Source organism: Ranitomeya imitator, chromosome 5 (assembly GCF_032444005.1).
Source record: "Ranitomeya imitator isolate aRanImi1 chromosome 5, aRanImi1.pri, whole genome shotgun sequence".
In the NCBI taxonomy this organism is placed as follows: domain Eukaryota; kingdom Metazoa; phylum Chordata; class Amphibia; order Anura; family Dendrobatidae; genus Ranitomeya; species Ranitomeya imitator.
The window spans coordinates 102,856,564-102,869,606 of NC_091286.1; the positions used below are offsets into that span (position 1 = coordinate 102,856,564).

The 13,043-nt window shown below is 44.2% G+C and overlaps 1 protein-coding gene across 1 annotated transcript in view; it reads right to left on the reverse strand.

The window, feature by feature from the left end:
• Positions 1-6,974: 6,974 nt before the first annotated feature.
• Positions 6,975-13,043, reverse strand: part of LOC138681470 (two pore calcium channel protein 1-like) — a 108,887-nt gene continuing 102,818 nt past the window's right edge. Inside the window, exons 17-19 of the mRNA XM_069768993.1 lie at positions 11,365-11,478; positions 10,588-10,700; positions 6,975-8,903 (exon numbers count right to left, since the gene is read on the reverse strand). Of these exons, the coding sequence (XP_069625094.1) occupies positions 8,758-8,903; positions 10,588-10,700; positions 11,365-11,478 (373 nt within the window). The 3' untranslated portion in view covers positions 6,975-8,757. The remainder of the gene's footprint in view (positions 8,904-10,587; positions 10,701-11,364; positions 11,479-13,043) is intronic.

Consider the following 13,043-nt stretch of genomic DNA (forward strand, 5'->3'; position numbering starts at 1 on the left):
GCCCTCTGTGCACACCTGATTGGTTTAAAGGGAACCTGTCAGCAGGATTGTGCACAGTAACCTACAGACACTGTCAGGTTGGTGCCATTATACCGATTACAGTTATACCATGGTTGATGAAATCAGTCTTGTGGTTGTTGTGTAACTCAACTGAAAATAAATATTAATGAGATTCTTGTGCTGTGGGGGTCTTCATGTGATGCTCTGATTAGGTATTCATCAGTCTGGCTTCTGACATGTCACAGATCCCTCACTGACCTGGCCCCTAGTTTACATAATGAATATAATATTGTGGTGTAAAAAGTCGTAGTTACTCACCGATAACGGTGTTTCTCGGAGCCCATGACAGCACTACGGAGAGAGGGGATCCGCCCTTCAGGGACAGGAAACCTACAGATAAAAGGGCGGTACCTCTCCCTCGCATCAGTTGGTTTACAGAGCATCGGAGGACCTCCAGGTTAGTTTACAACAGAGAAAAAATCATATTACAACATTTCTTAAAAGAGGAACCCCGTGCCTATACTCAAACTATATACAGTATATAAATTATATGTAATTAAAGGTGCTCACCGCACACGTGATGGGAGGGAATAAGCGAGTGCTGTCATGGGCTCCGAGAAACACCGTTATCGGTGAGTAACTACGACTTTCTCGGTCTCCCATGACAGCACTACGGAGAGAATTGCAGAGACTAAGCTTAGGGAGGGACCACCGCCTCGAGAACCCTTCGTCCGAAGGTTAAGTCAGACACAGAGGCTAGATTTAATCTATAGTGTCTAAAAAAGGTCGATGGTGATGACCAGGTGGCCGCTTTACAGATTTGCTCTATTGATACCTCTGACCTCTCAGCCCATGAGGTAGCTACTGCTCTTGTGGAATGTGCTCTTATACCATCTGGGATCTCATTCCCCGAGGATGAATATGCCAGGACTATCGCCTCCTTTATCCACCTCGCCAAAGTACCCTTGGATGCCCGGAATCCTTTTCTGGGACCCTGAAAACAGACAAACAGAGAGCCTTCCTTCCTATACTCTCTGGTGGAATCTAAATATTGGATTAGGCACCTTCTGACGTCTAGATTATGGAAGTTCTGCTCTTTCTCATTTTTTGGTTTGGACAAAAGGATGGCAGGGAGACTTCTTGTGACCTATGGAATTTTGATGCCACTTTTGGCAAATAGGCCGGGTCGGGTCTAAGAGTGACTCTATCATCTAATATTTTGGTGAAGGGTGGATTAGAGGATAAGGCTTGAATGTCACTTATTCTGCGTGCGGATGTTAACGCTACCAAGAGAATGGTTTTAAGTGATAGAGTTTTAATGGAAATCGTCTCTATGGGTTCGAATGGAGGACCCGTTAACGCCGAGAGGACTAAATTTAAGTCCCATGAGGGCACTTTCTGAGCGACTAATGGCTTTGATCTTGTCACCGCCTTAACAAATCTAATTATCCATGGGTTGGCCGCAATATTATGGTTATAGAGTGCTCCTAGAGCTGCTATTTGTACTTTAAGAGTACTAACCGACAACCCCTGTTCCAGACCTTTTTGTAGGAACTCCAGTATTTTAGGAATTGAGGGCCCATCTTGGACTTTTACTTTGGAGACGGACAGAAATTTTTTCCATGTTTTCCCATATATTCTAGTAGTGATGGGTTTTCTACTTTTTAACAACGTGGTAACTAAATTATCCGAGAAACCTCTTTCTTTTAATAGTCTCCGTTCAAAAACCAGGCTGTCAAATGTAAGTTCGATTCCTGTGGGTGGAAGATCGGCCCTTGATGTAGAAGGTCTGGTATATTCGGCAGGACCCATGGGTCCGAGACCAAAAGCATCCTCAGCCAGGAGAACCACGTCCTTTTTGGCCAGAACGGGGCTATGAGGATCATTTTCGTTTTGTCCTCTCTGACTTTCCGAATGACTGCCGGGATCAGAATAGTTGGAGGAAAGGCATACGTTAATTTTTGGGTCCACGGAATCATAAAGGCATCTAGAGCCTGTGGATTCCCTACCGGGTTCAGTGAGCAGAATTTGTTCACTTTTTTGTTTTTGTGATTGGCGAATAGATCTATTGTCGGTGCTCCCCACATTTTTGTGATCTGATCGTAGATGGATTGGTTTAGAGACCATTCGCCTTGTTTTAACTGAGATCGACTCAGGTAATCTGCTCTCTCGTTGTTTGAACCCTGAATGTGTAGCGCAGAGAGGGATAGTAGATTTTCTTCCGCTAGGTTGAAAATTTTGGCTGAAGAACTCATGAGTGCCCGAGACCTTGTTCCTCCCTGGTGGTTTATATACGCTACAGTCACTTTGTTGTCCGAAAAGATTCGGACATGATGTCCCCGAATATAGGTCAGAAAAGAAAGAAGAGCTTGAAGTACTGCCCAAAGTTCTTTTTGGTTTGAGGATGCTGATAGTTCCTGGACTGACCAGGTTCCCTGAGCAACTCTGTCCCCCATGTGAGCCCCCCACCCTGTGGGACTCGCATCGGTTGTTATCACCCGGGATATTTGTGTCACCCAAGGAACTCCCTTTGATAAGTTTTGGGTTTCCCCCCACCAACGAAGGGAATGAATAACTGAGGAATTCAGGGTGATTTGACCTTCCAAGTTGTCCTTTAGTATTGACTGCCATTCGAGTACGTGCCACTGAAGTTCTCTTGTGTGGAACTGTGCGAAGGGTATCGCTGGTAGGCATGAGGACAGAGAGCCTAGTAGCGACATTGCTCTCCTTAGAGTCATGGAAGGATGGTGAAAAGTTCGCGTTATCATAGCTAATATGCTGTCTTTTTTGGGGTTTGGAAGCCGACGTTCTTGGACTCGGGAGTCTAATGTCAGACCTAGGAACTCCTGTACTTGACAGGGTTCCAACTTTGATTTTTTTAAGTTTATGAGCCACCCCAAGTCCGTCAAGATAGTCATTACCCGGTCCCTCTGTTCTTTGCAACTTTGGGCCGAGTTGCTTACGATGAGAAAGTCGTCTAGGTAAGGGACTATTAATATATTTTGTTCCCTTATGTGGGCCATCATTTCCGCTATTACCTTCGTGAATATTCGAGGGGCTATAGAGATTCCGAACGGAAGAGCTCTGTACCGAAAAAATCTTAATTGTCCTTTTATGGAAACTGCCAATCTCAGGAATTTTTGAGACTGATTGTGGATGGGCACATGATAATATGCATCGGTTAGGTCTATCACGACCATGTAGCAATTCGGAAACAGGATTTTTATGGTGGACTTTATTGTTTCCATTTTGAATTTGTAATTTTTTACGTATTTGTTCAGGTTTTTTAGATTTATAATGGTCCGAAAGGACCCGTCGGGTTTTGGTACTAAAAAAAGAGGGGAGAAAAACCCTTCTCCTACTTCCTGAGGAGGGATTTCTTGAATTACAGATTTTTGCAGTAGGGAAATGATTTCTTTCTCTAAAGCTGCTTGTTCTGCCACTGAAGATCTTATTTTCGTTTCTATGTACTTCCGGGGAGGAAAAGAAATAAAATCTATTTTTAGACCGTACTGTATGATGTTTAGAATCCAGGTGTTGTTGGATATTTTCTCCCAAGCGGGAAGGAAAGATGTGAGTCTTCCCCCTACCGTAGGCACAATGTCATTTGGCGGGTTTTTTGTCACGAGAGGTGTTGCCAAAGAGGTAACCTCTATCCCTTCTCCTGCCTTCTTCCCATTTATTCTGCTCCCTGGGGGGTCTGGGCGGAAAAATCTCCGATTCCGAAAGGACTGCCTGAATGGGGCTGGGCCCAAATTTGGAAACCCTTTCTTTTTGTCTCCTGCTTTTTGGAGAATGTCATCCAGGGTCTCTCCAAACAGAAAATTTCCTTCACACGGAATAGAACATAGCTTAAGCTTTGTCTGGAGATCCCCAGGCCAGCTTTTGAGCCATAAGGTTCTTCTGGCTGCATTGGAGAGAGCAGCGGCCTTAGATGTTAACCGTACGGAGTCTGCCGAGGAGTCCGCCAGGAATGCTGCTGCTGCTCTGATTGCAGGGATAGAATCCAGTAATTTATTCCTGGGTAGCCCGTCTCTAATTTGACTCTCTAATTGATCGATCCATACCATCAGAGATCTGGAGGTGCAGGTAGCCGCAACAGTAGGCCTCAAGCTACCCCCAGCCGACTCCCATGCCCCTTTAAGAAATGTGTCTGCTTTTTTATCTAAAGGGTCTCTGAGGGTACCCATGTCCTCGAACGGGAGCGCAAATTTTTTCGAGGCTTTTGCCACCGCTACATCCAACTTTGGTGCCTTATCCCAGGAAGTGGATGCGTCATCTTCGAAGGGATACTTTCTTTTAAGCGAGGGTACTGAAGAGTTTCTCCTATCAGGTTTTTCCCATTCTTTTTTAATTAGGGATTGGACATTGGGATTTAAAGGAAAGGTTTTCCGTTTTTTTTGTCCCAAGCCACCAAACATAACATCTTGGGCTGTTTTGTCAGGTTTAGGCTCCTCCACCCCCATAGTAGCCCTAACAGCTCTTACTAAGGCATCCACTTCCTCGAGAGGAAAACAATGTCGGCCTGAATCTTCCTCGGAGGAGGATAGGGAGGAGTCAGAGTCGTCCGAATCTGCGTCATCAGATGAGGATCGGACAGAGTGGGATTGTACTGTTTCCTTTACTTTATCTTTTCCTTTTTTGGAGGAAGATACAGCATTCTGAACCTCAGATCTAATAATATTTTTTAGCTCTGATGCAAAGTCGGGAGTCTCCTCACATAGCACACGCTGGATACAGGATTTACATAGCTTTTTGTCCCAGGCTACTGGTAAAGCTTTGTCACAGATGGGGCAGGATTTGTTTTTCCTTTTCTCCAGCTTCTTCTTTCCCTATTAAGGGAGAAGAGGGAGCCCTATTATAATATATACATTCACGAAGATCACTCACCATTCGGACGTGCAGGCAGGTACCGGTTCTGGAGGGGGCCCTGGGTCTGGAATGGAAGGTTCCCGAGGAGGTGAACTAGTCTTCGCAGCAGACCTGCTGCGCTGTGTAGAACGGCTGCTAGACCCACTCCTAGCGCTCTTAGGGTCTGTCTTCTTGTGGTGCTGCTGCCTAGGCTGCAGCTCCTGTGGATCGCTGTCCTCCATGATTTACAGGGAGATGGTGCGATAACTGTGTGTGCACCATCTCCCTATTTGTATTTGGCGCCACCTCCGGCGTTCCCCCGCACTTCCGGTCCTGCGTCACGTCCAGGGAGAAGAGAAGCTACCGCGCATGCGCGCGGCGATGACCCGGAAGTCCTGCTGCATTTCCGGAGCGGCGGCCATCTTAGTACACCCGGAGCGTGCGCTTGTCGGCACAGAAGCTCCGGGTGATCCAGCGCCCCTTCCTCTCTCAGAGTCGGCGGCGTTCTCCCTCCGCTCACCCTGAAGAACCCCTCGGTTCCAGCGGTGGCGGCTTCGGGAGCCGGACAAGCCGCGGCAGGAGCCTCCTCGCTGCCGGTACTCGACCGCCCAGTCCCAGTCCATCGGTCTTCATACAGGTACCACCGGAAAGAGGTTCCCTGTTCAGGGACAGGAAACCAACTGATGCGAGGGAGAGGTACCGCCCTTTTATCTGTAGGTTTCCTGTCCCTGAAGGGCGGATCCCCTCTCTCCGTAGTGCTGTCATGGGAGACCGAGAAATAGAAATTAACATTCATCACGTAGGCACGATATTCATATAAATGAAGATATGCATAGTAGCCATTTTATCATGCTACAGCACAGGCAACACCTCCTGAGCGATGAATGTTATTTTTTAGTTTTTTGCCACACAATAGTATATTCAGTATGTAAAATCAGTGACCTGTCAGAAGCCCATACTAATGACTACCTAATCAGAGCACCACATGAAGACCCCCCCCACATCACAAGAATCTCATTAATCTTTATTTTCAGTTTAGTTACACAACAACCATAAGACTGATTTCATCACCCAGGTATCATGTTAGGCTACGTTCAGATTTGCGTTCCGCCGGGATGCGTTGGGCGCAGCCGTGGCGACGCATGCGTCATGCGCCCCTATATTTAACATGGGGGCGCATGTACATGCGTTGTGCTGCGTTTTGCGATGCATGCGGGTTTTTTTGCCGCACGCATCAGGGCACAGAGGACGCAGCAAGATGCATTTTTTTTGCGTCCAAAATTCGGCAAAAAAGGACGCATGCGTCGCAAAACGCAGCGTTTTAGCGTGCGTTTTTATTTGCGTTGTGCGTTGCCGACGCAGCGGCGCACAACGCAAATGTGAACGTAGCCTTAATCAGTATAACGGTCCTGGATACACCCATTCAAGATACTAGGAGGCTGTACAGAGACCACCACAATTTGAAAAGGAAAAAGCGCATGTATAGTCTCCTCACGGAAGGGCAAGAAAACAAGCTTTAGACAGCACAAAAAGCACATGAAAAGAAAATACCGTAAGTGCAGGATACAAGCTGTGCTGATAAATGAACTAGCGACTGAACACAGTAGCACCCTGGATACACCAAGCTTACATCCAGCCTATATTACTGTGAGGGGCACTTCCCACATGAGAAACGTGGATCAATCTTCAAACTACACATCAGGGGGTCTGAAAATGAATGAAGATTGCCATCCGAGACATGCAATTTTTATGTACTAAAGGTAACCGATAACATGTAAAAATAACTCTTTCCAATATCAATGTTGTCCACAGCGTTTAATATAGTAGGGCGTTTGGAAGTCAGATATCCAGCTGAAACAAATGCCACGGTTTTTCGCATTGAACGCAGTTTTGAGAAAATAGAATTCCCTGTTAATCGCAGTCATTGTATGAAGGGGATATTTTTGAGTCCCACAATATCCGTCTACTGCAGTCCATCGCCGGACCAACCACAGCACAGTAGATTCGGGATACCTCCTAGGTGCCTATGTCTATGGTATATTTACATGCTTGAAAAGTAGTGTAGGTGTCAAAGCTAATACTCTAATATTAGCCTTACTGAAATGTAATACAACAGACAAATGTAGAACAAGGAGAAATATATTCATACATATAACAAATACAATACATATGCCATATTCATTATGATTTGACAAGTAATACATTCTAATCATTTGGTTGTATGAAGCATAAAAGACAGGTAAGAACACATAGGTAAATCAGACTAGTGGCAAAATACACAATGAGTATTTCTGATTAATAATAAAGAAAAAAAAGAAAATTAGTATTAGGGCATTAATAAGGTATTCTGAAAGGTGAAGTATTTGCTCCAATCATCAATACAAAGGTCAGTCTAGTTAAGAATAAAAGTGCAGAGGAGACTGAAGTGGTTCTGATACGGTGACTCTTACACTAGAGTCTTTAATAGGCAAGATTCACACATGTAGTTTCTTTATGCTAAGTCAAGAGTTGATATAAAAAAAAACAAAGCACATTCATGCTTTACCTTAGATTTATTTCCACTTCTCTGATTGACAAAAACTACATGTGGAAGTCTGACCCAAAAGGAACACTAAAGGCAAAACTTATTCAGCCAGGCATGACAAGTTTAACGGAACACCCCACAAAAAAAATAATAATAATTGAACTGTCCCTACAACAGCATGACCAGTTTTTGCCCAAAGTGTTCATTTAAAGGGGTTGTCTGGGACTGTTTGTGATTTTAAAAAAAATAATATATATAGGCTGTGTAATGTAACTGAAGCATATCCACACGTTACCATTAAGGGTAACGTGACACTCGGTCCCCTCTTGGGCGATGTACCAGACCACGAGGTGAATGTCATGCATGTGTTTTCCACCTGTTTGGCTTCCCCTAATGTACATCATAAGGGACGTCATGTCAACAGGCAAGCTGCAGAGCTTTCTTCTCACTGCTTTTATCAGGTGTGCACAGCCTAAGGCTGGGTTCAAATTGCGTTAACACAGCCCGTTCAACACATGCGTAAAACGGGGGCTGGGTTAACGCACGTGCCGAAATGTGATCCCGCTAGGGCAGATAGAGCTAGCAGCCTGCGTCCCAGGGTCCGTCACTCAATGACGGCACATCGCTAGCGCACGCCCATTGTGTGGGCGTGCGCTAGCAATGCGCCCGACATAGGGCTTAATGGCGGTGTTAACGGACTGCGTTACACCTCGTTATGCTGCGGTGTAACGTAGTCCGTCTAACGGACTGCCAAAACGTTATGTGAACCAAGCCTTACCCATCGGGCAAAGACGAAATCAGGCAAAAATCACGTGTGACGGGGCTAGATGGTGGGATTTTGCATTGTAGAAACTATAGAGAAAAAGGGTGAATAAGAATATAATGAAAAGTATACTGCAAAAATACTAAATATTATATATAAAGAGACTAAAAAAAATTTCACAGACTCCCTCTATAAATACTGGAGGAAACCATTTCCTGTGGATACCCAAAACTCACCAATATGTGAATGTAAGTGCTTACTACAACGCTCTATCTGTGGGTCCATGATCCAGTCTGTTCCTTACATACTAAAATAATTTAGATCCCATAACAAGAAATAGATCCACAAATATAGCTGTTCATTTGAGCCCTTAGGAGTGTTTTGTGCAAAGTTGCCCAAAGTGGTGATGTGCCCTAATCCTGCCACAGAAGACATCATTTCTTTGGTTCCATTATTCCATTATTTGGTCTTTTTCCCTTTCATACTAAAAAAAAAAGCTACTCTTTATAAAAAATAAATACATCTATTAATGCATCTGTGAGCAGCAGCATTTCTGGGATTCTCCGTGAAGACTGTTTTACTCCATTTTTCCCCAGTCTGACTTGCTATCCTCTGGACACTAGGCTGCCGAATTAAATGTTGGATTTTCAATATAAAGGTCATTAGATGACAAATTCATAATGTCTTCCATTGGTGGCCCTTCATCTTCAGGAGGTATTTCCGCCTCAAACATACGCTGTAATAAGGCATCCACTGTCCTATAGCCTGAAAGTCAAAAGAATAATATCAAGTTATTTGTGCGCAAGATGTGAAAGTTTTCCCAATGTATATGAATAAATGTCCGGAATATCCATAACTTTTCAGCCAGTGTATAACAAAAATTGAAAGAACATTACGTGGGTTCCTATTTTCCAAAAGGTAATGTGTCAGGAGGCAGGTGCTCACCCCAAATCTCTTATCCTAGCAGACACAAAGATGGTGGTGTGGGATTCTAAAGGAGGGAAAGGATGGCCAACTCATCCTGAGGATATTGCTATAGTGAATTTTTATGCTGTGATATTCTATGCTGCGTTCATATATTCTGATGTAATATCTGTATAGAAATGCTTTGGGGTGAAGAAATATTATTATGTGGTTCTAGTAGTCGACAGTTTGGAGTGAACAGTGAAAGTCACCTACTGGGTGTGCTCAAGGATGGAGGTTTCAGAGGTAGCGGGCCTGCACTAGTAACTGGATGATTGGCGGTCTGCATCCTAATACGGCCAGTATGTCTTAGATGTCTAGAAAGGGGAACAGCCAGAAGCAGATCTCAGCTTTAGAAGGTACGACTGGAAGCCCAGAAGGTAAAACTTTGGGTTTCTGGGGATCCTGGGAAGCTGAAGGAGTGGGGATGAAGAGGCAATGTGTAGGTCGGACCTGGAAGTATAGTGAAGAGATACTGGACTTGCCAGGCCAGGGCATGGTTACTACACAAAAGAGGGCTGTGGTTAGTGGAGGACAGATAGCAGAATGGGGTAGTCTAGTTTTGCTTTCAGCATAGTTGAAATGTTAACAAGTCAAGAGCGGCCACGTGAAACCGATGGGTTTGTGCCTCTGTGCATAACAGAAGATGTGAAGTACAACATATATACCCGCTACCTAATGTACATATGTTTCATCAGTTCCAACAGTAAAGCTTACTTAGATCTGTAAAATGGACGGATGGGGCTGGTTTGTTTACGTTTAAAATCCATTTCAGAATGGTAACACATTCTCTGCCAACCTAACCTTGCAGACAGCCCCTTTTTGTCTCCACTCCTGAGATCTCACACTGCTCAGTAGAAGCTGCAGCTGTCTGTAAAGCTGAGTGGTGGAGACTGAAAACACATGGACTCATGAGCTTTCTTCACCCAGTAACTGGACACATAAAATGTAATATTAAGATTATGCAGCCATTCTGACAGATTTTTAACTTAAAAACTAGAGTCTCATTAGACTTAAGAGATTAATTTATTAATTTATATGGTTTCTAACGTAAAACCTGCTAACAGATCCGCTATAAACACAATTTCTTTATACTAGCCGCATAGGGATATTCACAAGCAGACGTCTGGTTGTAGAAATTTATAAAAACAAGTTTGATTCATATATCATGTCTGTCTGAGGAAGCATTGTACGAGACATAACACGGTGTACAACCCTACTGCTGCCGTGTGCCACAGCAGGGTGGGAGCGAACAACAATAATACGAGGAGGACGGCCTCTTAAACTATGGTGACAGATCTAAGGAGGTTGGGTCAAAAAATGCTCCTGTGATCTCAGGCTGATTCCTACTTTACAAAGTATTTTGTTTTGTTTTTTTTAATTCCAAGCAATTTTAGACCATTTTCAATCCTGGAAAAAAAAATACTTTAGGACATACTAGCCATTTATCATTTGCAAAAAAAAAAAAAAAAAGAGACACACATACGTTTTGACGCAATCTGAAACATGAGTCCTTTTTGGTTCTCTTCGTCAAACCCTCCAAGATCATTTTCACAATTGTCCATGTTGTCCACTAAATTTCTAGCTGGGATATCTTCCCTGCGTCCAATAAGTACCAGAAAATTAGAAGAGATGACGGCATTAAATGATACACACACACAAAAAAGTAAAGATATGGCCATTTAAACTACTGAGATTAAAATAGCTAAATAGAGTGGTCACTATAGTTATTAAATAGTTAAAGGAGGTATCCAGGTTTGAGAGCAAAGTCACGTCGATTTTTCCCGTTATTGCCAATGCGAGCAAGTGGTCACATGACCGTATTTATCCGATTTGCAGCCATGTGCCAACTAGATACGTTTGGCTTCTCTCAATTCATGGATATTGAGAGATGCCAGGTGAGACTAGTCAGCACGTGACCGCATGTCTGCAAATCGTGCACATGCGGTCATGTGAGCACTCGCACACCAGCAATATCAGGTACCAGGGAATCTGGGGTCTGTACAATCCTGGACAATCACTATATATGTATATATCCCATACAAACAAAAGAAAGAAGGGCTATCAGTGGATACCAAAAAGCTAGATTGTGAGGACGGGAATGACAGAGACTGATGACCTTGATTACAATCTCTAAAATATGATAGTGCTACAAAATACAAGTAACATTAATAAAGAAGAACGTGCTAAATACTATCTCATCTGTGCTAGGGACCGACCATGTCCGACAAAATGTGCAAAAGGAATAGAAAACATCACTCACTCCTGTACGGCCATTCCGAGCTCCTGGATCTTTTTTTCAATGGCCGTTTCAACTTCACTTTTCTCTAAAGAGTATTCCACAAAAAATGCTTCCAATATAAACGCTACAAATATGCTGAAAACCAAAGAATAGTGGGTTTCATGTCATTAGTTAAAGGGAAACCATATATTAGAGCCACTGTAAATATAGAATGGAAATATAAGCAATGCCCCAATACAAATTTAGTAGAAGAGTTACTTTTTAGAGGAAATGTTATTAAAGAGCCAGTCCCAGTTACTTTTCTTCCGCTATAAAACTTATTGCCATTATTCTCCTTTCTGCTCTGCTATAAATCCAGTGATGCACCAGTACAGCATCTCGTGATCAGCTGGCGCTAGAACCATCTATGTGCTAGGATGACACATATATCATATCTGACCCCAGATGAAGAGATGGCGAAACGTGCATTGAATGCAAACATCCGAGTTGATGTCGTTTCTTTGATCCAGTCTTGATAGGTTTACTGTTTCTTATCGTTATTCCCTGTGTGGCCTCTTATGTGAATGCATTAACAAGGGTTCATCCATTATATGAAAATAAGATCGACCAGACAAGGCAAGACTTTATTGTTCAACCACCACAACCCCTTTGTATACCAGACCAATGCCCAAACCCCATAACCTCCCTATCCAACATCACTGAAGGGGGGGCTTAATTGTCTCCTCTCCAAATCCCACCTCACCACCTGTGCGCTCGACCCCATCCCATCCCACCTCCTCCCCAACCTCACCACCACACTTATCCCATCCCTAACCCACCTCTTCAACCTATCACTAACTTCTGGCACCTTCCCCTCTGCGTTCAAACATGCCACAATCACGCCTATCCTTAAAAAGCCAACCCTCGATCCAACTGCTATGTCCAGCTATCGCCCAATATCGCTGCTCCCATTTGCTTCCAAACTCCTGGAGCAGCACGTCCATGCTGAACTCTCCTCCCACCTCTCATCTAACTTGTTGTACGACAATCTACAATCTGGTTTCCGCCCCCATCACTCAACTGAGACTGCCCTGACCAAAATCACTAACGACCTACTTACCGCCAAAGCTACTGGACAATACTCTGTACTCCTTCTAGACCTGTCGTCTGCTTTCGACACAGTTGACCACTGCCTCCTACTACAGATCCTCTCCTCCTTTGGCATCAAAGACCTCGCCCTATCCTGGATCGCCTCGTACCTTTCCAACCGCACATTCAGCGTCTCCCACTCCCATACTACCTCCTCATCCCACCCTCTCTCTGTTGGAGTCCCCCAAGGCTCTGTTCTAGGACCCCTACTCTTCTCAATCTATACACTTGGCTTGGGACAACTCAAAGTCCCATGGATTCCAGTACCACCTCTATGCTGACGACACTCAGATCTACCTCTCTGGCCCAGAAGTCACCGCTCTGCTGTCCAGAATCCCAGAGTGCCTATCAGCCATATCCTCCTTCTCCTCTCGCTTCCTCAAACTCAATGTGGACAAATCTGAACTCATCATCTTTCCTCCATCCCACAAATCTTCCTTACTTGACCTATCTATCGCAGTCAATGACATCATGCTTTCCCCTGTACCCGAAGTCCGCTGCCTCGGAGTAACCTTCGACTCTGCCCTGTCCTTCAAACCACACATCCAAGCTCTTTCCATCTCCTGTCGCCT